This window comes from Dipteris shenzhenensis, chromosome 18, assembly GCF_047967505.1.
Source record: "Dipteris shenzhenensis isolate YYH24624 ecotype China chromosome 18, Dip_SZ_1.0, whole genome shotgun sequence".
Lineage (NCBI taxonomy): Eukaryota > Viridiplantae > Streptophyta > Polypodiopsida > Gleicheniales > Dipteridaceae > Dipteris > Dipteris shenzhenensis.
In genome coordinates this window covers 51835438-51858662 of record NC_141613.1, presented here as the reverse complement: position 1 = coordinate 51858662, position 23225 = coordinate 51835438, and the positions used below count along the sequence as shown (strand labels likewise).

The 23225-nt window shown below is 46.3% G+C and overlaps 1 protein-coding gene across 1 annotated transcript in view; it reads right to left on the bottom strand.

The window, feature by feature from the left end:
- Nucleotides 1-23225, bottom strand: part of LOC147891398 (putative serine/threonine protein kinase IRE4) — a 364420-nt gene that overhangs the window by 282282 nt on the left and 58913 nt on the right. The window contains exons 6-7 of the mRNA XM_087389248.1: nt 17015-17187; nt 16530-16779 (exon numbers count right to left, since the gene is read on the bottom strand). Of these exons, the coding sequence (XP_087245374.1) occupies nt 16530-16779; nt 17015-17187 (423 nt within the window). The remainder of the gene's footprint in view (nt 1-16529; nt 16780-17014; nt 17188-23225) is intronic.

Here is a 23225-nt window from a genome sequence, read left to right as displayed (position 1 = left end):
GATCCCCGATGCCTTATACACCGATGAGACTCTCACAGAGGCAGTCTTGGAGATCTGGGTTTCTCACATGCAGGGGGGGTGGCCAGTCCTTCACATGTGGCCACAGCACTTGCCAGTATCTGCGACTTTTATCACTCTGTTGCTAGTGCTCAGTGAGGTGAGGTACTCAGGTGGGAGATTGGTATCCGCCGGCAGTTGGGAGCCTTGCAGAGGGGGGAGCAGAAACGACCATCAGATGCTTGGGTATAGGAGCGCCTTGCTACGGCAAGGGCTCACTTGCAAACATTGCCTAATCAGAGAGCAGAGTATGCCTTCCATGCACAGGAGTCCTTTTGGATAGAGATGGGAGGGAGAGTCAATAAACACTTTTTCTCTACACTTGGTCCCAGACATAGTAGAGAGAGTGTCAGACAGCTTATTGACTTTGACGACGTTTTGTAGTCTCATTCGGATACCATCATGCACTTAGCGACAGATTTCTATGCCTCCCTTCTTTCCGCAGATCCTAACACACAGGCCAGAGATGTGGCTAGAGATGAAATTTGGCAGAGTTCACCTGTGTCGGTCACACCAGAGATGATATTCTCACTTGATGCACGCTTTAACAACACAGAGTTCAAGACTGCTCTCTCCGCCCTTCATAAGGGCAAATGCCCTGGTTCCGATGGTCTTACTCCTTTTTTTACAACCTTTTGGGATATAATAGGTGATCATATTACTTCAGCCCTGTAGGGCATTTGGGACTCGGGGTGCCTGACTCACTGACCGAGGGACTCATACACCTTATCTCGAAAGGTGGCAACAGGAATTTTGTATCCTATTGGAGACCCATCACTCTTTTGGAAACTCTATACAAAATCCTTGCCAAGGCGATCAACATCCGATTGCAGCCCCTTCTTCCAAACCTCATCCATGATACTCAGACAGGCTTCGTGCATGGCAGGAGCATATTTGATAATATCTTTTCCTTTTGGGAAGCCACAGAGTGGGCTATGCAGTGCAGGCAGAGGGTGCGGGCAGAGGCTGGCAGTTCTACTCATGGACTTTGAGAAAGCCTATGACAGAGTAGATTGGGGCTTTCTTGAGGGCACTCTTCTACGATTTGGATTTTCAGATGCATGGATTAGAGGGGTGGCCTCCCTTTATAGATCAGCCCACAGCCAGGTTTTGATTGGAGGGGTAAGGGGTGATAGGTTTCAGATTTCCACATCAGTTCGTCAGGGATGCCCTTTAGCCCCCTTCCTCTTTCTTTTTGTGGCAGAAGCTATGAGTATCTTCCTTAGATCTCAGGCTAAGCTTTATGGGTTGAGATTGCCCTTGAGACAGGAGGAGGAGCTTCTTGATTGTGAGTTGGCTAATGACACTGCTATTTTTATTGAGGCCTCTTCGCAGTCACTTGATTCTTTCCGAACAGCCTTGGATATTTTTTGCTCAGCTGCAGGGGCACACATTAACTGGCATAAATCCTTTGGCTTTTGGATCAATGATGAGGACACTCCAGGCTGGGGAGTTGACATTGGCTTTTCCTGAATTCAGAGGGGTGTTCCTGTCAGATATTTGGGATGCCAGGTAGGATTGGGCATCTCTGCAACACAGCAGTTTGCCCCAGTACTAGAAAGTATAAGAAAAAAGCTCATTTTTTGGAGCTCAGCCAAACTCGACCTTGCCTCTAGAGTTGTGATAGTGAACCACGTTCTCTTGGCCACCGCCTAGTTTGTGTGTTCTTGCTGGTGCCGGTCTAGGGATTGCATCACTCAGCTCATTAGACCAATCAGGAATTTTTTATGGAGTGGACTTGATGGCACGGTAGATGTTGCAGCGAGGATGGCCTGGGAGACATTATTCTCCCTACATGGGAAGGGGGCCTTAATATCATTGACCCAGACTTGCAGTGCAGGGCATTGCTTTGTAAGGTGGTGGTGAGGGGACTCATGCCTGGGCAAGAACCTTGGAAGGATTTCTTTTTTGGATGCATTCAGGCTTGCACACCTACCTTGGGAGATGATTGGGTGGACAGCCCTCGCTAGATTTTTAATTCCGCCTCTCTCAGGTCTCCTGCCTCTCCTCTCATGACTGCCATCCTAAAAGCTTGGGGGAGCTTCAGGAACACTCTTCGAAGGGTTCCGCCCTCTATCCTTGAAGAGATTGATAGGCAGCCGATCATTTGGAACGATAGTATACTTGATGAGCATGGCAAACCACTGGGCACTTCCCATTATATGCAGTGGTCTAGATGGGAGAGAGACCCCGCCTACACAGTAGGCACTTGGAAGGCTTTTATCAAGCTACCTGAGGATCAAAGGCTTCAGTCCGTGAGTCACCTCAAAGGGGTAGCACACAGGATTCAGCAAATAGATGCAGCCATCCCAGTGGAATGGATAGTTGAGATGCCTATTACTTCCACCACTTGGATGGGAGCTTTTCCGAGGACAGCAGTTCCTCTACAGGTGATCGCTCTTTGAGATCTCAAGAAAGATGCTCTAGTTTGACATTGGGGATGGAGGTATACTCTCGAGATCCACGGATGATATTCTTCTAGAGGTTGCCTTTCAGCTTGTCGGGATTGCTGGTTTTGTGAACCATGGAGCGTGCTTGCAGTGGTACTGACACCCCGACCCTTTGCTCTTGGCCCTAGCATCCTGGAGGTTGTGGTTACATGGAGGTGCACCTATCAGGTGCTTGTAGTGGGACCCAAAAGAGTGGGAGTGGATAGATCATGGGCACCAAGAGAGGGGGATTCCCTTCTTTCGTTTCACGGTTGGTAATGCGAGGAGATTTCAGCTGAGCAGTAGAAGTTGGATTCCCTCCAGAGCCCGCCATTGGGATAGCTTCTTCATCACCGCAGATTTGCGTATGAATTTCTGGAGGAGGCTCTGGATATCCCTCAGAAATAGAAAGATCACTCTTTTCTTTTGGCTTTCTATTCATGGAGGGATTGCAGTGAACCTATGCAGATCACGATTTGGGGCTGATCCCACTTGCCCTCGCTATCATTCTACAGAGGAGTCAGTGCGACATTGCCTTTGGGACTGCAATCAAGCGAGAATTGTTTGGAAAGGAGTTGCTCAGATACTCAGCATTTTTCATACTTCCCCTTTCTTCATGACTTGGGGCTCGATCGCATGGTTATCCCTTACTGGGCCCCAGGTGTTTTATGAGAGTGAGCCTTCTTCTTGGGCACTCTCGATCTACCGTCAGGTGATAGAGCCCTGCTCACTTCAAGATGTACCACATATTCCTTTCAGAGCTTCACATGTTTCAGTGGACATTTCTTGGGAGATTTTGGCTTGCATTTCCTCTTGGCACATTTGGAGAGCCAGATGCACAGAGGCCTTGGATGACACCCAGATACACCCATCACAAGTGTTCACGGGTATTTGGAGTGACACGGTTCACACTTTGATAGCCATATGGGCTAGCATGTAGGGCCCTTCACGGGAAGCCTCTTCTAGGAGGACCGTATTTCTTCTAGTTTGGAGGGGTTCTCCCTTTTTCTCGGAGGTTGCTACAGGATTGAGATGGCACTATCAACCCCAATCCTTTCTTTTTGGCTCTTGAGCTTTTCATGCATTGCATGGTGTATCCTGTATTCCCGTATGGAGCTTGCTCTAACGGTTTTCTTTAATACTTAATAGAAGTCTCTTTTTTGCAAAAAAAAAAGAATGGGCCATGCAGAGCCGCCAGAGGTTGGCCATTCTACTCTTGGACTTTGAGAAAACTTACGACAGAGTAGATTGGGATTTTTTAGAGGGTACTCTATCCCGATTTGGTTTTTCAGATGCATGGATTAGAGGAGTATCCTCTCTCTACAGATCAGCCCATAGCCAGGTGCTTATTGGGGGGGTAAGAAGGGACAGATTTCAGATCTCTAGACTAGTCCGCCAGGGCTGTCCTCTTGCCCCTTTTCTTTTTCTGTTTGTGGCGGAAGCTATGAGTATCTACCTTAGATCTCAAGCTGATATTTATGGGCTGAGGCTTCCTCTCCACCGGGAAGAAGAGCTCCTGGATAGTGAGTTGGCAGATGACACGGCTGTTTTTTTGGATGCCTCCCCTAGGACACTCACTTCCTTCCGGACAGCCTTGGATTTATTTTGCACGGCTGCAGGTGCGCACATTAATTGGCATAAATCCAATGGTTTTTGGATTTGCAATGATGACACCCCCGATTGGGGTAATGATATTGGTTTCAATTGGGTACTGAGGGGTGTATATTTGGGCTGCCAGGTTGGGGTGGGCATCTCTCCTTCACAACAGTTTGCTCCAGTGTTGGAGAGCATCAGAAGAAAGCTCCTTTTCTGGAGCTCAACCAAACTTGACTTGGCATCCAGAGTGGTGGTGGTTAACCAGGTTGGTTAACCAGGTTCTGCTAGCCATAACATGGTTTGTATGCTCTTATTGGTGCCACTCTAGGGATTGTATCACTCAGCTTAAGAGGCCCATACGAAACTTTTTATGGAATAGTCTGGATGGCACAACTGATGTTACAGCCAGGGTGGCTTGGGAGACCTTGATTCTTCCTACAAGAGAAGGGGGTTTGAATATCATCGACTCGGATCTATAGTGCAGAGCCTTACTCTGCAAGGTCGTTGTGAGAGGACTTATGCCAGGGTAAGAGCCTTGGAAGGATTTCTTTATCAAATGCATACAATCTCACACGCCCACTTCAGGAGAGGATTGGACACACAGTTTCAGATGGGTTTTCACCACAACCCACCTCAGATCTCCTTCTTCCCCTCTTATGGTTGCTATCTTGAAAGCATGGGCCAGCTTCAGGAGTACTCTTCGCAGAATTCCCCCGTCCACCCGTGAAGAGATTGAAAGGCGACCTATCATGTGGAACGACAGTATTTTAGATGAGCATGGCAGACAACTTGGAGCTTCTCTTTACATGCAGTGGCCCAGATGGGAGAGGGGCCCTGCATCTACTGTGGGAGCATGGAAATCCTTCAAGATGCTTCCTACAAATTGATAGGCCCGAGTGGTTCATAATCTCAGAGGGAGTGCAGGGAGAGTCCAACAGATTGATGCAGCCTTGCCCTTGGATTGGGTGAACACAGATGACATGCCTATTACTTGTTCTACCTAGATGGGGGCATTTTTCAAATTGGGCATTCCTTTGCAGGTGATTGCTTTACATAACACACATGAGGATGCCCTAGTCTTTAATGTTTCTTCGGAGGGCAGGCTGCTATCCAGATCCACATACGGTATTTTGTTGGAGGTACCGTTTCAGGCAGTCAGGATAGTGGGCTTCATGGAGCATGGCTCTCTTTCACAGTGGTACTTGGATCCTGACCAGCTACTCATTGCCCTAGGCTCATGGAGACTGTGGCTCTATGGAGGTATCCCAATTAAGTTTTTGCAGTGGGACCCTAGGGAATGGGAGTGGATAGATGAAGGGCACTGAGAGAAGGGCATCCCCTTCTTTCGTTACATGGTCAGTAATGCCACGAAATCCCAGCTCAGCTATAGGGGTTGGAGGCCCACCAGAGCTCCTCATTGGGAGAATTTTCAAATTTCTGCAGACTTGCATAAAATTTTTTGGCAGAGGCTCTGGAAATCCCACCGGAATAGAAAAATCACTCTCTTCTTTTGGCTTTCTATTCATGGTGGGATAGCAGTGAACCGATGGAGATCCAAGTTCGAGACCAACCCTACTTGCCCTCATTGCCCTTCTGCTTTGGAGACAATACAACACTGCCTTTGGGATTGCAGACAGGCGAGAATCATGTGGAAGGGGATTGCAAGACTTTTCGGCACTTTTGTTCGCCTCCCCTTCTATATGACATGGGGATCAGTGGCTTAGTAGCTTGGCTCAGTCTTTCAGGGCCCAGGTTTTCTTTGAGAGACATGACTCCTCTTGGGCCTGAGAATCTCATATCTCCTAGCGCGAGCAGCTGAGTGATAAAAAACACTAATATCAGCGAGGGCTGCAGCAACATGTGACGTGTGAGGTTGTCCATCCTGTATGTGAGAATCCCAAATCTTCAAAACAGCCTCCGTGAGGCCCTCCTTTGCATAAAAGGCATATGGAATCTTGATACTGGTAGAGTGTCCTCTCATACGAGGCTTTGAAACCATCAAAACAACCGGAAAATGGTATGAAGTGGACACCCCATTGCTAATGCATACTGACCCACTTCTATCCAGAGTCCAATCATCCACATACAATCCATCTATAAGTGCATGGATAGACATCTACACCCTCCTATGTTTGACAAAGAGAATAGGAGTGAATGTGGCTAAGTGTAAAAAGCATCATCATACCAAGCATCTCTGCCACAGAACTGAAAAAGGAAGGCATTCCGTGCTACTCTCTCCAAAGAGTGAATCCCACCTTCTCTGCCCCCTTTTTTATCTAAGGCATCTCAACCATGTTGAAATCTCCTCCAATAATCCAAGAATCTGCAATAGAGGACTAAGACAACAATTCCTTCCATAGAAGGACACGGTCCCCTCTATTGTTTGGGGTGTATAGGTTCAACAAACCAACCTTACATCCTCCAATCAATAAGATAATCCAATGAGCTCTAGAGGGAACGATAACCCATGTCCAACCACCGAGGGGAGCATAGCAGAAGAAATAGAAATACAAGTACCTCCCCTAGTACCAAAAGTAGGCGACCAAAAAATGTGACCTGAAAATAGCTTGCCTGACTTAGAACAATCTTTGCATCTAGTTATGTTCCTGTAGAAAGAGTAACCTATACAACCACCGATTACACTTGGATGAAGCTGGTTACGAATCAGCTGCCTACGGGGGCGATGTGGCACACCACCTAGGCCCTGAACATTCCAACTGACAATCCTCATTGACGAGAGGAGGTCGGGTGAAAGATCTTACCCGACCTAGTGGCAAAGACAATCCTCTCTTGCGAAAAACCCCTCCTCTCAAGTGGAGGAAAATCAATAGGGTAAAGAAACCCCCCACCTGCAGAAAAGGAGGCTCTGTCTATAGGAATCCCGATAAAAGCCTCCCCTAAAGTGGAGGGAGCAAACTCCTCCTCCATAAAAATCTGCCATCTCTGCCAGAGCTGCAAAAGAGTTCTTATGAGCCAAGTCAGGAACCTGAGTGCGAAGAATCCCTGCACTTGGTGGTGTGGATGAGATAACCCCTCTACCTCTATCAACAGAAGTAAAATGATGAGGCGAAGAAGAAGGGGGCTGCTGAGGTGGAAGATCAGGGGGCTCACTATCAGTGTGACTGTCAGCTCTGACTCTATCCACAAGAGAACCATCAGTGGTGGGTAGCCCCTCCTGCTTTGCAACTGGGGGAACACGGGCCACCACCTCAGCACCAGAAACTATGACTGGATGTCACCTGCCTGTAAAGATGAATGGCCTGTGTCACCAGTGGTGTCCTCCTATGCAGAAGTATGAGTCAACAACCCTCACTGGTACCAAAAGGGGGACAACAGGAGTAGGACGTGCTGAAGTTATTGGATGTGCTGGTACTAAAGATCCTGATCTCTCGGGTATCGTGCAAAGTCGAGACTTTGCTGTATTTTGATCTCACTCAATATAATTAAAGAAATATCGCAAGGGGCGCCAATGATTTTGGGGCCAATCTGGTAGACCAGGGACATTCTAGCTCTTGGATTGTGTGTTGGAAGTTTATTTGTTTGCTGTCTTGAATTTTCTAATTGTTGTTATTAAGTGCTTTGCTGATTATTTCGAATTTATTGCCCTTTGGAGAACCCGAAGGCTGGTGACAGAGACCGCAAGATAGTACTAGCTTTCTGGCAGTAAAAGCTATGGACCAGATGAGTTTGAGGTTCATTGCTTAGGGTTGTAGTGAATATGGACCGAGGAGTTCGAGTTCATTGTACAGAGTTTGTGTATGTGGTAACTTCACTGTCAGGATACAGGGCGTACAATTCATATTACTCCATTGGGGACTCATTGCGACTAGGCTCAAGAAATCACAGTTGAGGACGACTCTTTCATGGTTTGAGGTGGCACTTCTTCGATGATCCACGCTACCCAGACCTCTCTCATCGAAGACTGCTACAATGCTAGAGGGTCCATGGTGGAGTCTTCATCAGCATGCTTCTTCAGATCATTTTCTCACTTTGAGCTGCCGAGAGGGTGTTAAAGTTGCGAGCAGTTGAGGGCTTCTATGTGGTTACCATTTTCCTCACTTGGTGTCAGTTCTCTCTCTCTCTCTCTCTCTCTCTCTCTCATGAGGAGCAGGACGAGGCGCAGGACCATGAGCACAGAGATAGCCCATCTTGCCAGAGAGCACCGATGGTTCCACCCCGAGGATGTACATATGACATGATCCGGCAGCACCGCAGGATCATCTTACACAGAGGCCGTACCCGTCGCTTTATTTCTAGACGACGGAGGATGATGGCAGATTTTCGGAGGAGATTGCTCCATGGAGACTTGGCACCGCCAGCAGCCCATTTGACACTTGCCCAGATCTTCACACTCATGGCAGGAGGCATGGTCGATGGCTATGACTTCCATCATTTCTTTGGATCATAGACCCCTTAGGGAAGACGATGTTCCTCATATTTCATATTTTACATTTTGTATCTAGGCATTTTTGGTACTCTATTTCATTTCATTTTGTATCTAGGATTTTTGTAGCCATTTTTGGCATCTTAGTGGTATTACGATGAGGCCATCTAGTTGGCGCATCGTTGATGATGTATTTTCCTTTCGGATGATTTTGTGTCCCATAGGCCATGTATGGCCTTCCGTGGACCTTTAATAAAATTTCTTTCTTTCTTTCTCTCTCTCTGTGTTGTATGCTTCCGCACTCACAACTCTCACAGAATATGGGTCCTGAAGGGCAGTCTCAAGACGTTCCTCCTCTTGAATGTCGTGAATCCAATCCTGGTACATATGGAAGCTTTTCATGACACTCAGCAGACAATATGACTACGATCGCGCGGGATCCTCGGATCCATCCTGGGTACATTAACTGGTAGAGCTCAATGAACTTATCCATCATTCTCTGTACATTCATCTCCAAAACTGGCTGCCACTACTAGATGGCATAGCAGCTGTGTTATTCATTGCAGAGGGTGTACCTACTCCCATTGAAGTCAATAGTATTGGCATCCCCTTCCCAACACATGCCCGAGCTGCTGCTCCTCCCTGGCTGCTACATGGCTTCCCCCTAGCTCTCCCCTTCACCCTCTCCTCCCCTCTCTCTCTACTAGCAGCATTTTTAGTCGGACGGAGCTCAATAGTGTTCGAGTCAGCCTTCCCACCTTGATTGACAATGGCTCAGGCCTTCAGTCAATCCTCGCCTGCTTCCATCGGCCGCCGTGAAAACCATCATTTTCTCAAAAGACGAGTTGGAGCAGCTAAAAAAAGATATAGAGCAGCAGAGCTCAACATTGCTCTTTGCTCGCATCCATGGGTCCCACCCTTCTAGGTTACAAGCCAGGGACTGCATGCTCGCCGCTCTATCTGGAGACCTCGCAAGGCACCTCACAGATATTCGTCTGCTTGGGTGAAGTTTCTTCCATATTTTTTTCCACTCCTCGGAGGTAGCAGGTACAGTGCTTCAGGCTAGCCCGTTAACACTGAGCTCCAGGAGGAATTTTTGGACCCCTTTTTCATTGGGGTTTGATCCTGTCAAGGAGAACAACCGGACAACGTCACTCTTCATCAGATTTCCCGGCCTTGCTTAGGTGTACCATCGACTTTTACATTCCATTAGAGCCACCTTTGGGATGGTTACCGAGATCCTCCTCTCCCTAAGATGCCTTCTTCAACAGCAGAGGCAATGAGGTCCGATGGGGTACCGCGTGTTAGGGTCATTATCTTTGACCCTAACATCTCGGATGACCACATTATGCTTCAACATCCAGATGGCTCTTTCATCAGACAGAGAGTCAAGATTGCAGGGAGACAAAATCAGTGTAGGATTTCCAGGACCCTTGGGCACTTTGCCAGAGATTGCCCAAGGAAAAGAAAGAAGAAAAGGCAAAGATCCATGGCATAGCTTCACCCAATCTGGACCTTCCTCGCGACCAGCTCCTACCACTTCACACTGGGATAAAAGAGGTGCATCATGGCAAGGAGTGAGAACACATGAGATATAGAAATGAGTGTTCCATAGATCATGAGAGAGGTGACTCTCTCTTATAGAAATGGGAAGAGGGTGGCCTAGATCATAGGCAGCTTCCCTATATCAGTGGCAATCAATCCCTACATCAGTGGGACTAGCCTAAATCAAAGGAACCTCCCATGTGGGGGCCTTTGTGCTTACATCATCACTTAGGTCACACACTAGACACCTCATAGCATTAGGTGTGCTTCTACATCACACATACATGCACACATGTGACTCCCCTAGATGCACACGTGCACCATATAGCAAGCCCTTGACCATACTTATCCCAACATACCCCCCCTCAAGGGTTTGCCTCTTGCAATGTTAAGGATACATCTAGTCTCATAGTTTCTCATGCCATCTCGTGGTGGTCACACATGGCCATCTCATGGTGGTCAAGGATAAATCTATGTCTAGGATCTCATGCTTGCGAAGGTGCCCAAGTGTCAAGGTTTACAAAAATGGGATTGACCAAACACATATCACATGGCCTACATCATATGGTGACCAGAGGTGATTTACAAAAGACATGACATTCTTTTTGGAATACAACTCCAGGTAGAGAACCTCAAAATTTGACCAAGTGATAATAAACAAAAATTCAAAGACAAGTTGCTCAAAAGGCAAAGTCCTTGTCTTCTACCACAAAGTTGGATGCTTCTTTTGTTGATGGAGTTCTCTCTTCAACCAGATATGCTTCATTGTCCTTGGAGTTGTAGTAGGAGCCATTTCTCTCCTCTTCCAAAAGAGAAGCTTCAATATCCACCAAGTTGGATGTAAAAGTGTTGCTATACTCTTCATCTAGAAGACTTTTGAGTAAAACTTGTGCACCAAATACCTTTTCAAGTTGCACCCAAACTTCATGTGAAGTCTCACACCCATCTATGTGATGAATGTATGAGTCACTAAGTCCCAATGCTGTGATAGCAAGGGCCTTTTCATATTGGACTATCCATTGTACTTCCCTATTTTTTTTCAGGATGGTGAACTTCTTCTTCTCCATAATCTTCTTGAAGTATCCAAGCTTTATCTTGGTACCACAACATATCATCTTGATCATGTCACATCTAAGCTCATCACTTAATCCAATCATTTTAGACATCAAGGTCAGGGTAGAGCACCCAATGAAAAGTGATGATTTTCTATATATGTCACTTATGAACAAGTACCTTTGGGCAACTCCTTCACCTTCTGAAGACATGATATTGAGTAGGTCTTACCACTTGATATATCATTCAAGGGCACTGTCTATACTCTTACAACCAATATCTCTCAACACAAGTCACCTATCTTCAAAATGATAACTATCCCTTTGCAAATGGCACTCAAACATAGACAATGTAAACATCATCACCATAAATGACAAGTACCATGACACTTGTGAAGTCCATTTCGGAGTCAATACTTAGTCAAACATAGATCTATTAGTGCAGCCAGCTAAAACACATATAGAATAAAATGTTTTTGAATGGTCAAACCTCTGGGATGGTCAAAGTTGACCATATTTTGATTGTTTCCCCCAAATCGAACAATCTGAAGCTGGATGGTGCAATTGAGGCTGTAGAGAAGGGCACTCAAGGGGCTTTCAGAGACAAATGAAAGGCCTAACATCAGAGAAGATCATCGGGAGAGATAGGTGAAAAAACGGGCTGCATTGCTTGTGGGAATCCCGCCTTTTTCGACTGGTCTTTTGCTCTATTCTCGGCATTCTGTGGACCATTGTCCACCAAAATTGATCAGCACCTTCCCAAGAGTGTCGCCCAACACGCCCTCAGAGAAATTGACGAGATATGGCTCCAGTAGGCTGAATTGCACGAAATTTCCGCAAGCAGTCTGAGTGTCGGCACGGGCAAAAGAAGCCTAATTGTGCAGATCCCAACAGTGAAGACATGCATCTTAACTAGATAAAGCTATAGCATGAAGCGTTCTAAAAGTTAACGGTCGGATGTTGAGATATGGTGCCTCCAATGGTGAGGCCATAACAGAGCTCAAACAAAATGAAGGTGGAGGAGTTGGAGAAGATGATGATGTGGCATAGAGCAAGCCCTTGACCATACTTATCCCAACACACGTGTTGTTAGACCTTCAACTTCACAGCCAAGACCATCACCCTATCGTCTTGGTAATTCAATGCAGCCAGAACCATCAGCCTCTCATCCTAGTTTTTCTTCAGCACGGACTGGACAGTCAGCACGTCCTATTTCAGTCGTCCCTCGTTGGGTGCCAGTTAGAGTTGCGAAGCTAGTTCCACCTCAGGAGGCTTCTCACAGCACCATGGACCCTCCCTTACAGGTAGGAGATACTCCTGTCCTAATTCCTTGTGCAGATGAGGTTGTTTCTATCCCTTCAAATGCTCCTATGAAGAGCCTCCATCTTTGAAGCAACTCCTTGCCGAAACCTAGGCCGTAATCCGTTCTAGTGATATTTTTTTGGCCGAGGCACGGCAGGAGTCCCCTTTACCTCTTGACAGAGGCAAGGGAATCATAGCTTCTACTCCATCATCCGCAGGGATCCTCCGCACACCTGCGCCAGTTGCCTCATTCAAGAATTTTTTTGCAGTTCTGGTAAACATGGAAGAGTTTGAGTTAGAGGAGTTTGTACCCTCTACTCTTGGGGAGCACCTTATCATTGTGGATAGAGCTTCCCCTTCTACAGGTGTGGAAGTGCTTTCTCCAGTTGACTTCCCTCCTCTTGATAGGAGGATTCTTTCCCAGGAGAGGGATTTCTCCGCTACCAGGTCAGGTAGGGTCTTTCATCCGACCTCTTTCTCTCGCCGATGAGGATTGTCAGTTGAAACATTCAAGGCCTGGGGGGTGTACCTCACCGCCGCCGTAGGCAGCTAATTCATAATCGACTTCATCCAGGTGTCACTGGGGGATCCATTGATATGAACACAAATTGGATGTCAGAGATTGTGCCAAGTCACGTAAGCTTCTCTCAGGCCATACTTTTCGGTCACCCGCCTTGGGCACCAGGGGAGGTACTTGCATTTCTGTTTCTTCTTCTATACTCCCCTTGGTGGTTGGACACGGGATCATAGTCCCTTCCAGAGCTCAGTGGATTATTCTTTTGATTGGTGGGTATAAGATTGGTCTTTTGAACCTTTATGCACCCAATTCTAGAGGGGATCATGTCCTTCTTTGGAAGGAACTGCTCTCTTGGTCAATATTGCAGAGGCTTGGATTATAGGGGGCGATTTCAACATGGTTGAAATGCCCTCAAACAAAAGAGGTGGTAGGAAAGGTGGTATCCACTCCCTAGAGAGAGCAGCTTGGGATGCCTTGCTTTTTCAGTACAATGGCAGGGATGGTTGGCACGATGATGCTTTTTACACTCAGCCACTTTCTCTCTTGTTTTCTTGGTCAAACAAGAGATTGCAGATGCCTATCCATGCACGGATTGACAGATTTTATGTGGATGATTGGATTCTAGATGCCTTTTATGCAGAGGAGGGCCTTATAGAGACAATGTTGAGGATTGGGTATCTCATATATAGGGTGGGCAGCTTTCTCTGTCAGACTTAGCTGCAGCCCTCCCTAGTATTAGCGACTTTTATCTTTGAGTTGCAAGTATCAGAAGGGGTGAGATTCTCAGGCATGAGATAGGTATTCGTTAACAGTTGGCTGCCCTCCAAAGGAAGGAGCAGAAGAGGCGATAGATGCTTGGATCCAAGAGCGCCTTGCTGCAGCAAGGGCCAAACAGCCGTCACTTTTAGATTAGAGAGCAGAGTTTGCCTTTCATGCTAGAGAGTCATTTTTGACTCAGGCGGGAGGTAGGGTCAACAAGCAGTTCTTCTCTACTCTTGGCCCCAAACATAGTAGGGAGAGCGTCTCACAGCTTGTTGACTCAGGCAGAGTTCTTCAGACACATCAAGATGCCGTCTTGCAGGTTGCCACCGATTTCTGATCTATCACATATTTAACTCTTGACCCTTCACGTGTTTTCCAAACAGCTACACCTTTGGCCAAGTCTTAAACTTACCTATCACCCCTTATCTTAATGCCTACCACTCTTACCCCCCACTGTCCCATACAAGGAAAGAAATTCCCGTATCTCCCCCTACGCAACTCCATTTCCCATGTTTTCGAAGTCATCTAGGAGGTGTCGGGACATCTTCATCTGGACTGCATAGTGAAGTGGGGTTACATGACTAAATATTTAAAATTTATACATACTTTTGCAGAAACTAATAAGGGAAAATTATTGCTGAGCTTTTTCATAGTCTTCTTTCTTCAAACGTGAATACCTTTGAGTTTCTTGGACTGTGTCTGAAATTGGCACTTTCTTTCTTAAATTGGAAAATTCATTGAATTTGGAAACAAAGCTAGTTTGTTTTATAGTTCCACTTTTAGATATCCCCATCATATCATCATAAATCTGGGCATACTTGATACCTTCTTCACAAAATTCAGGAGACTTTCTTCTCATCTCTACCTTCAAGAGAAGTGCGTGCAATGCAACCTAATCCTCTGGGCTTGCAAAGCTAGCAGCTCCTCCCTATCTTTTACAGAAGCTTCATGGCAACAAATATCAGGAGGGGATGCTTGCAACAAATATCAGGAGGGAAAGCATTTGCTAAGACATGATAAAATTTGTCAAGAAACTTTACGAAAGAGATGGGAAAGAGGGAACAACCATGAGTTCTCTATAAAAGCAACAAATGACACCATAACAGAAGGAAGACGATGTGGGGAGATGTCTAAAGAAGTTAGCAAACGGGAAGGCCCCAGACACCCAAGGGAATGCTGACCAAGGTCATGAATTTGTCAAGAAACTTTACGAAAGAGATGGGTAAAAGAGGAACAACCATGAGTTCTCTATAAAAGCAACAAATGACACCATAACAGAAGGAAGACGAAGTGGGGAGATGTCTAAAGAAGCTAGCAAACGGGAAGGCCTCAGACACCCAAGGGAATGCTGACCAAGGTCACGAATAAAGCTTTGGAGGAGGGATTCCCCTAAGAATGGCAGCTCAACAAGATTGTACCGATTCACAAGGGAGGGGACAGCAAGGTGGCAAAAAACTGTAGAAAAATCATGGTAAGCAGCCTACGGCCAAATTGTACAGCACCATCATTGAGTGACAAATCAGCTGATGGGCAGAGGCCCAAGCAATTAGGGCACCATCCTCAGCAAGGTTCCACCCCAAGCACTCAACAACGTCGCTCTAAGAGCAGCAATGGAAGGATCCCTACTAGTGCTTTGTAGTCTTCAAGAAAGCTTTCGACACCCTCCCAGGTAAAAAGCTATGGGAGAGACTATCAAAGATCCAAGTCTCCCAAGAAATCAGACGGGACACATTCTGACTATACAAGAGGGTGCTAACAGAGTTAGTGCAACCACTAGTAGATGGGTCATGCTCTAGGAAAAAGATCATCAGAAGTGGCGACGTAAGGGTCAAGCAAGGCTATCCTCTCTCATCGACTCTCTTCAGTCTTTTCATTGACGAACTGGAAGCTTGTATGAGAGTACAAAGTAGGCAGGAAGTTCAGGTTGTGGGATATGCCCTACCATGGTTTCAAAGCTCTAGAGCACACCCATTGAACTGGAAAATGAGAAAGTTCCTATACACCATGCTTGTGCAAACAATGCTCCTCTATGTCACTAGGCCTCTATCGATGCCCAGGCTCTCCATAGCTTATTGGAGAAGAATAAAAGCATTACATAAACACTTTCTCATAGGAGAACTAGGGGCCAAGGTGCAAACACCCTATCCCATCCTACTGGCGCAAGGGGAAGCATTATGCCAATACATGGTCTACCTCAACAAGCTTGAGAAGACGGGTGCAAACAGGATAACACACAAAGCAATAGAGGCTACAAAGACCACTGGATAGCATAGAGAAGGGGGGAAATGGATGGAGTTATGGGGCATAAAAGGCTGCTGATATCCCAAAAGATATGGGAGAAATCAGGAATTTGGTAACACAGAAAATGCTACAGAATTATGGCAAGACCCGGGGGCGAAAATGCAGTTCTACAAACAGGATCCGATGGACAGATATGAAATGCAAAAATACCTTGGGGAGGATATATCAATGTTCAAAAGCCATTTAGTCGACAAAATAAGGGCCAGCTCCCATGACCTAGAGGTGGAGAGGGCAGATGAGCAAGACAAAGTATCCGAAGAGATGCAAGCATATGCAAAGTCTCCCTCAGTGGAGAGAGAAAATGAGCAGCACATGCTCCTACAGTGTCAAACCTATGCACGTATCAGGGGGAAAATAGTGACAGCACTAACAACCTAAAAACCCTTTTGAGACAACCTGCCAAAAAGCTGGGGCTATCTAAAGGAAGCCTTGGAACACCGTAGCAAAATCCTCGAGCTAGCACATGAGTGAGCTAAGCAAATACTCACAACATAGCGAGCTTTGTAAAGTTTTCTTTTCAACTTCATTACATAAGTCTTTTCCACATATATAATATCCTTCTGTTCAGCATACTCATAACTTACCTTAATTGCAAAAAGGTCCCCTGTGGTCCTTTTCCTCGCAAGAAAAACCCTTCCAAATGCACCACGACTAATAGGCTTCAGTATTTCAAAATCATCTATAGTTGTCCTGTCTTTGTAGGAAGGATGAATTGGCGTTGACTTCAGATTATAAAATCTCTCATCTGTTGCAGTACCATCATCTTCAAAGAAGCCAGCTGCAATGTCCAACTTTTGATGGTCCACTGTTTCATATACAAACATGTACTTCTCTCTGCAAAATCACCCCGTTATAGTCAAAATTTTCACACAAAAAAATGTGTTAGTAAATAAATTGCTGCCAAAAATAAAGCTCAAGCTTGACTTTTTTGAAGCACGTTAGAAACACGATATGCCCCTTCAAAGCAACATGCAATGACGCAACTATAAAATTCCCTCCAAATTACATTCATATATGCAAAAATATTAGACAATCCACCATATTCTACTAAATGAAGATGAAAATTTACCTCAGAAGGTTTTCTATACGCCTCCCAAATGTACCTACTGAAAGGGAAGAATTTTTAGTACGGGCCAAAACATTATGTAAATCATGCATGCAGGCAGCCAAGAATTCCAATGCTCCTTCATCAGAAGAGGTTTTGTTTGACACGCATTGAGCAATGTCAACAAGCTCATATATCTGTAGGAAATATCAAAAGTACCAATGTACAGGATTAGGAACACAAATATGGTATCTCTCAAAACACAAAAAAGTTATGCCCACCTTCTGCAATATCTGAAAAAGAGGATCTTCAACACACATTCCAGCTCTCGCATGTGCATGGTATGGAGCATATTTTGAGGGAAAGAGGGAGGCAGGGATAACCTTAAGGTCAACCAAAAAGGGTATAAATTTAACAATTAAATGCAGGAAGAAAACGCAGCAAGTATTTTATCCAGGACATGTAGAAGAAATGCATGTGAACCTACCAGCCCTCCTAAGGCTGCCCCTTCCCACCACTTCACTCGTCTCTCCTTCAGCTCACTCCCTCCTCCCCCCATGGCTTGCAGTTTCAACCCCCCTTTTTGGTAGCCAACATTTCTCCTGCTGTTATTTTCATTTTCATTTCTGTCTTCGATTTCCTTTTTCAGGATTCATTTCTCCTCCTCTGCCTTGTTTTCTAGCTTTTTCACTCTCGCTTTTGCAAGATCGGCAATAAATCACCTCTTAGAAAAGGGAGGTATTGCCAAATCAACAAGTTCCCAAACCCCAAAAACAGATCAAAGGAAAGTCCACGAACTCAACCCAAGATGGAAACATGTGAGGCCACCTCAAACCATACTCCAACAAACAGGAAAGAATGCCACAATACTGTACTCTTCACTGCTCAGCCACGGATGGCATGGTAGCCACCAGAATATCTCTCACACTGACTGCACAGGGTGGGTAAAATCTCCAGCCAAATCTGCAAAGAATACTATCCCTTCAGGCTGATTACCACCAATGTCAAGCATACAACAGGCACACGAATTCTCCAATGGAAAAGCTAGCAATGATATTTAATATTGAGCCCTTGACAGAAGTAACAGTACAAGACTAGAAGGTGTCTCAAAACTGAGACAAACTGGCAGTCCCTCTGCAGTGACCTGGAAATAAAAATCGACTCAGGCACCCATGCCTCAAAGAAATGAACATTCATAGGTCTAGGCAATTAGCGGCAAGAGAAATCAGCCTGCACATTCCCTTGGGAAAACCCTCCTTCTAGCCGACTCTGATCTGGAATTCCCTTGCATCCTAGACCAATTCGCCAAATGCCAGCTGAACTCTTGAGTTGTGTCGGTGAACCAACATCCTGTCAAGTGACTCCATACATTTAGGCCTCTAGATGTGGAAGGCAGCAATGATCTCTCAATTCATGCCCACAAATGCATGTGGAGGCCTATACTAAAAGACAAGAACCGTGTCCAATGGGCGAAACTAAATAAGATGATGCCAAACACTGAAATTCTATGAAGCATCCTGTCTCTCATAGAACACATGAGGCCTAGTCAAGGAAAGCTAGGCTACTGAGTGCCAAGTATTAAACAAAGTGGAAGAGATGGAGCTCCCCATAAGCCCTGCGATCCTTGCCCAAATAATCCTAGCCTGTCAGCACTCCCAAAGGCGATGCTCAATAGCATGCAGACATCATGGGCAAGAAGGATCTGCTCAAAAGATCTCCCTCCATTTGTAAATTGCAATCGCACCATGAATGGAAAGCCAAAAGAAAAGAGTTATCTTTCTATTCTGAGAGATCCCCAGTCTCCTCTAGAAGCAGCTCTACAAATCCTAAGTGATATGGAAACTCTCCTAGTGAGCTACTTTGGAAGGTCTCGAGCCTCTAGCCCAAATCTGAAATTTTATTGGTGTTGCTAATTGTTAGGGGATCCTTTCCCAAGTGGATTGCTCTCCAATTGTTCCCTCCACTACGCCAAGAGATCATCTTTGCAAGAGGAACTATTTCTTCATTGTTCCAAGCTACTTCCTCCAAATTGATGAGGATTGTTACCTGCCCTGGCGGTATTCCTCATCGCCATTCAAAGGTAGCTGATTCGTAATCGAGTTCATCAGGTGTTACTGGGGGGGGCCTATTGACATTGACATTCTTTTTATCCAAGAGAACAAGTCGGATGGTAGAGACAATAGGAAGTTAGGTGAATTTCTTTCAGGTCACACTTTTTGGTCTCTTGTTTTCGGCAATAGGTGAAGAACTCGTATCTTAGTTTCGAATCCTTTCCTTCCCCTAGTGGTTGTGTACTACTTTCTCTAAAATTTGCCCTTTCCATCCATGGCAAGCGCTTACTCACCCTGACGAGAGGCTTTGGCAAAATTGAGACGCGAAGACATAGAGATTCCCTTGTGCGGCAGGCTAGAGATCAGCTACGACCAATGCCTCAAGACACCGAGCTAGACCGAGCACAGACACGCGTTACTGATTTTTATGCATCTGAGCCAGTGCCAGATGAGATCAAGGGGGAGGAGCTCGAGGAGACGAGAGCATTATGGATCAGGAGTGAGACCCGTCATCACCACGATATGGCTTGACAAGAGACGCAGAGACCACACACAGCATGTGGGACGGCCAGAGCACGCACGTTTGAGGTTCGACCTATCTCAGCACTCCTCAGAGGGGATCACCAGATACGTGGCATTACTCTCGATATAGCCCATCGGATACAGAGATCCAGCAGAGCACGCCCCCCGCCACCACCGGAGACAGCCCAACAGACACAAATACGTGAGCTCTTTGCATCACATCAAAGGGCCATCAGGGAGCCGGGCTATATAGAGCCTCCACATGTACTTGGAGCTTTGATTCTGAGTAGTTGATTGCCCTCTTTTTCCTACTATGTTTTGTACTAGTTGCATTCTTATCATTTAGCACTCAGCAAGGGCCTTAGTGTGCCCTTTGCTTCAGCCCACAGTGGCTTGTATGGGTTACACATATCTTGTATCTTGTCTCATAGACCCGCGAGGTCTCCTGAAGACGTTAATACGACTCTCTCTCTCTCTCTCTCTCTCTCTCTCTCTCTTGATGCTTCCACATGTGCATCACTCTCATAGTTTCTGCACATGCATCACTCTCACAGTTTCTAGGTGGCCTTTGATTCTCCCAGAGTCGCAGCTGTGGTGCTTTAGACCGCTAGCACTTGGCCCCAGAGTCGCAGCTGTGGTGCTTTAGACTGCTAGCACTTGGCTCTAGGATGAGGTTCCTCTCACCTTACTCAATGCGGTGCGACCTACTAGAGGAGGACAAATGGGTCACTTCCATTTTTTCCTGATCATTGTACCCGACTTGGAACTTAGTGCAGACTGGAATGGGAAATCATAGCAGTTGAGGATGTCTCATCTACTGTTCAATAGTTCATTGTACCCTACTGTGAACTAAGTGCAAACTGGCATGAGAAATCATAGCTGAGAACATCTCATATGTTGTTCGAGGTGGCATTATGATTCGAGGATCCAAGTCTCTCCGAGGTGAATCTAGTAAGGCACGGCTGGATTGTCCATGGTTGCATCTTCGTCAACTTGCTTCTTCATATTACTGTGCTTACCATGAGCTAGAGAGAGGGTATTAGAGTATGGCATCTCATAGTGAGAGAAGGCTTCTATGTCAGTGTGCTCACCAAGGAAAGGATAGGTTTAGGTAGGCCTGATAGACTAGGTTAGGCAAGGGAGATAATGGCTGTGTAGGGGCCCAGTTTGGCCTCCCCATTTGGTCGACCTCATTGATCAGGTTACCCAACTTAACTGATCGGGTTAACTTGACCCAACCCAAGGTTGGGGCAGGGCCGACCACCTGGTCAGTTTATCTGGCCAGCCTACTAGGTTGGCTAGGGGCTATAAAAGCCTCCCGTAAGTCACAGCCCCAAAAGACATGGTTGTCGGTCTCACTAGTGTATCAAAAGCCACCCCTTCGTCGGGGGATCCTGGAAGTGTGCGTGGAAGCACTGTCTCTCCAGTCCAGCTAAGGCCCCCTTCCCTCGTGTGAGTCGTGCCCTAGCTACATGTGTCATCGTCAAGATAGGCCCTATGAAAACTGCACCGAGATATGTATATGTCTGTACTATCTCCACTGGCTCCCCTCAATAAGTGAAGCTGTCTTGCCGGAGTAGTGCTCATGAGGTGTTGAAGATCATAACCTTGGTCTTGCCAAGGTTAACCGTCAGGTATGTCTCTCTGCAAAATACCTTTCGAGCCTCAAGATGCCACTATAAGCCCACTGCAGAGGAGGAGATGAGAACTATGCCATCTACATACAATAGTATCTGTATCATCACCCCTCTCCTCCTAGACGGTCAATGAATGTCGTGATCTAATCAATGTAGAGCCCAAAGAGGGGCGGAGAGAGTGGGCATCCTTGTTTCACCCCAATCGTACTCTCAACCCAGTTTGACAGACCTCCAGAAGCACATACCCTTCCTCTAACAAACTCATATAGGCTCATCACGCCCCAAATCATGTCATCTGATATCTACATTTCTTGAAGAGTCTACAAAGTAAGCATAGACTTTCTGGGGTTTGGACCTCGCCTCCTCGATGACTTCCCGTAAGGTAAAAATATGGTCTACGGTGCAGTGTTGTCGCCGAAAACCTGCTTGCCCTAGTGCTCGCTGCCCATGTGCCTCAGTATAGGCATTGATCTCTCGCTCTAACACTGATCCATGCATCTTGGCCAGTGCATGGCCTATCATGAGCGTTCCCTGTATCCATTGGGTCTCCAGCTTTGTGTATCGGCACAATGATAGTGGTGCTCCAAGCAAAAGGGAATCCAAGGCATACCGCATGATTAAACATCTATGCTAGGATCGGAACCAGGATCTCATGCCCATGTGCAAAGTATTCCGTCCTCAACCCCTCATGGTCCATGGCTTTCCGGTTGTGGAGCTGGCATAACGCAGCCCGTACATTCTCTACAGTGAACAAGGAGGATGTGGTGGGTCTAGATAAGGAAGACAAATCTGATGATGTCTGCAACGGGACATCTTATAGCAAGGTCACATATGTGTGCCAAACCCAGTGATAAGAATGGGTGATTTACCCTTAGAGAGGATCCCCCATGCAAAGGTGGGATCTCCCCCTCGAAAATATCTGATCACCTCATCCATCCGATGTGAGAGAAAAGCTTGTCTCTTCTGGCGAGTCACTCAATGCAGCATCCATTGTGCCTTAGTCCTCGTAAGACGCCCCAAGGCCTGCTCATGTATGACATGGGATCTCATCTCTCAACACTCATCATCGAACCACTTCCCTGCTGGCGAGCGTGAGGTATATCAGGATGTGGGAAAGGAGCTGACTGCAGCTCCTGAACCACTAATACTAAAGTGTCTGAGGCATGAGTGAGGTCTACATAGTCCCCGAGAGAGTCTAGCAACTCACAAGATATTTGACTCATATACACTATGTCAAGGGCATGGTCAAAATGTACCTGGACTCGAGTGGAGGGTGGTGGACCCTGCCCAATGGGCAACAAGACACAAGAGTGGTCAGCACCTAGTGGGGGGATGGGCACAGCGAGATCAAAGGTTATCCACTATACTTGATCCTCCTCCATGTGGGAAGCAGGTGAGCCCCCCTAACAATGGCCACCTAGGAAGACCGTTGTATATAACAAGATTGTGAACTGCTCCCATATCCAATAGATGTCGGCCATACATAGTGACATTTGGTGCATCATCTAAGCGTCTCGCAATTCCAAGCTCCATCGGATCTATTTCCAGGATTCTAAGGTGATTAGCCTCGAAGTCAAGTAGGTCCACCTGTCTATCCCCCGTACGCACATTGAAGTCACCCAAAGGTAGGATTTCCCCATCTGGTGAATTCCAAGATATCATCAAATATCGTCTCGCACAGGCTATGACCCTCTGTGGCAACCTCATGTGCCTATGATGATGTATCTGGAGGGAAGTAGCATACTGCAAGGAAAATCAGGTGTGCACCAGGTGGCTGAATCCGTACCCACATGAGCTGTGCATGTTCCTCTTTCCTCATGACAGATATTTAGGGTCTCAAGTGTGACATGAAAAGGACTGCCACCACTCCTGATCTCTTATGCCGTTGCCTCTCCTTGTCTCTTTTGCATGGGCTGATTCCCACGTGTACCCTGTCAAAATGGGCAGCCCCCTCTCCAGTCTCTCATGGGACTCTATGTAAAAGACCACATTTGTTTAGTGTATGTTACAGAAAAACCCCTGGGA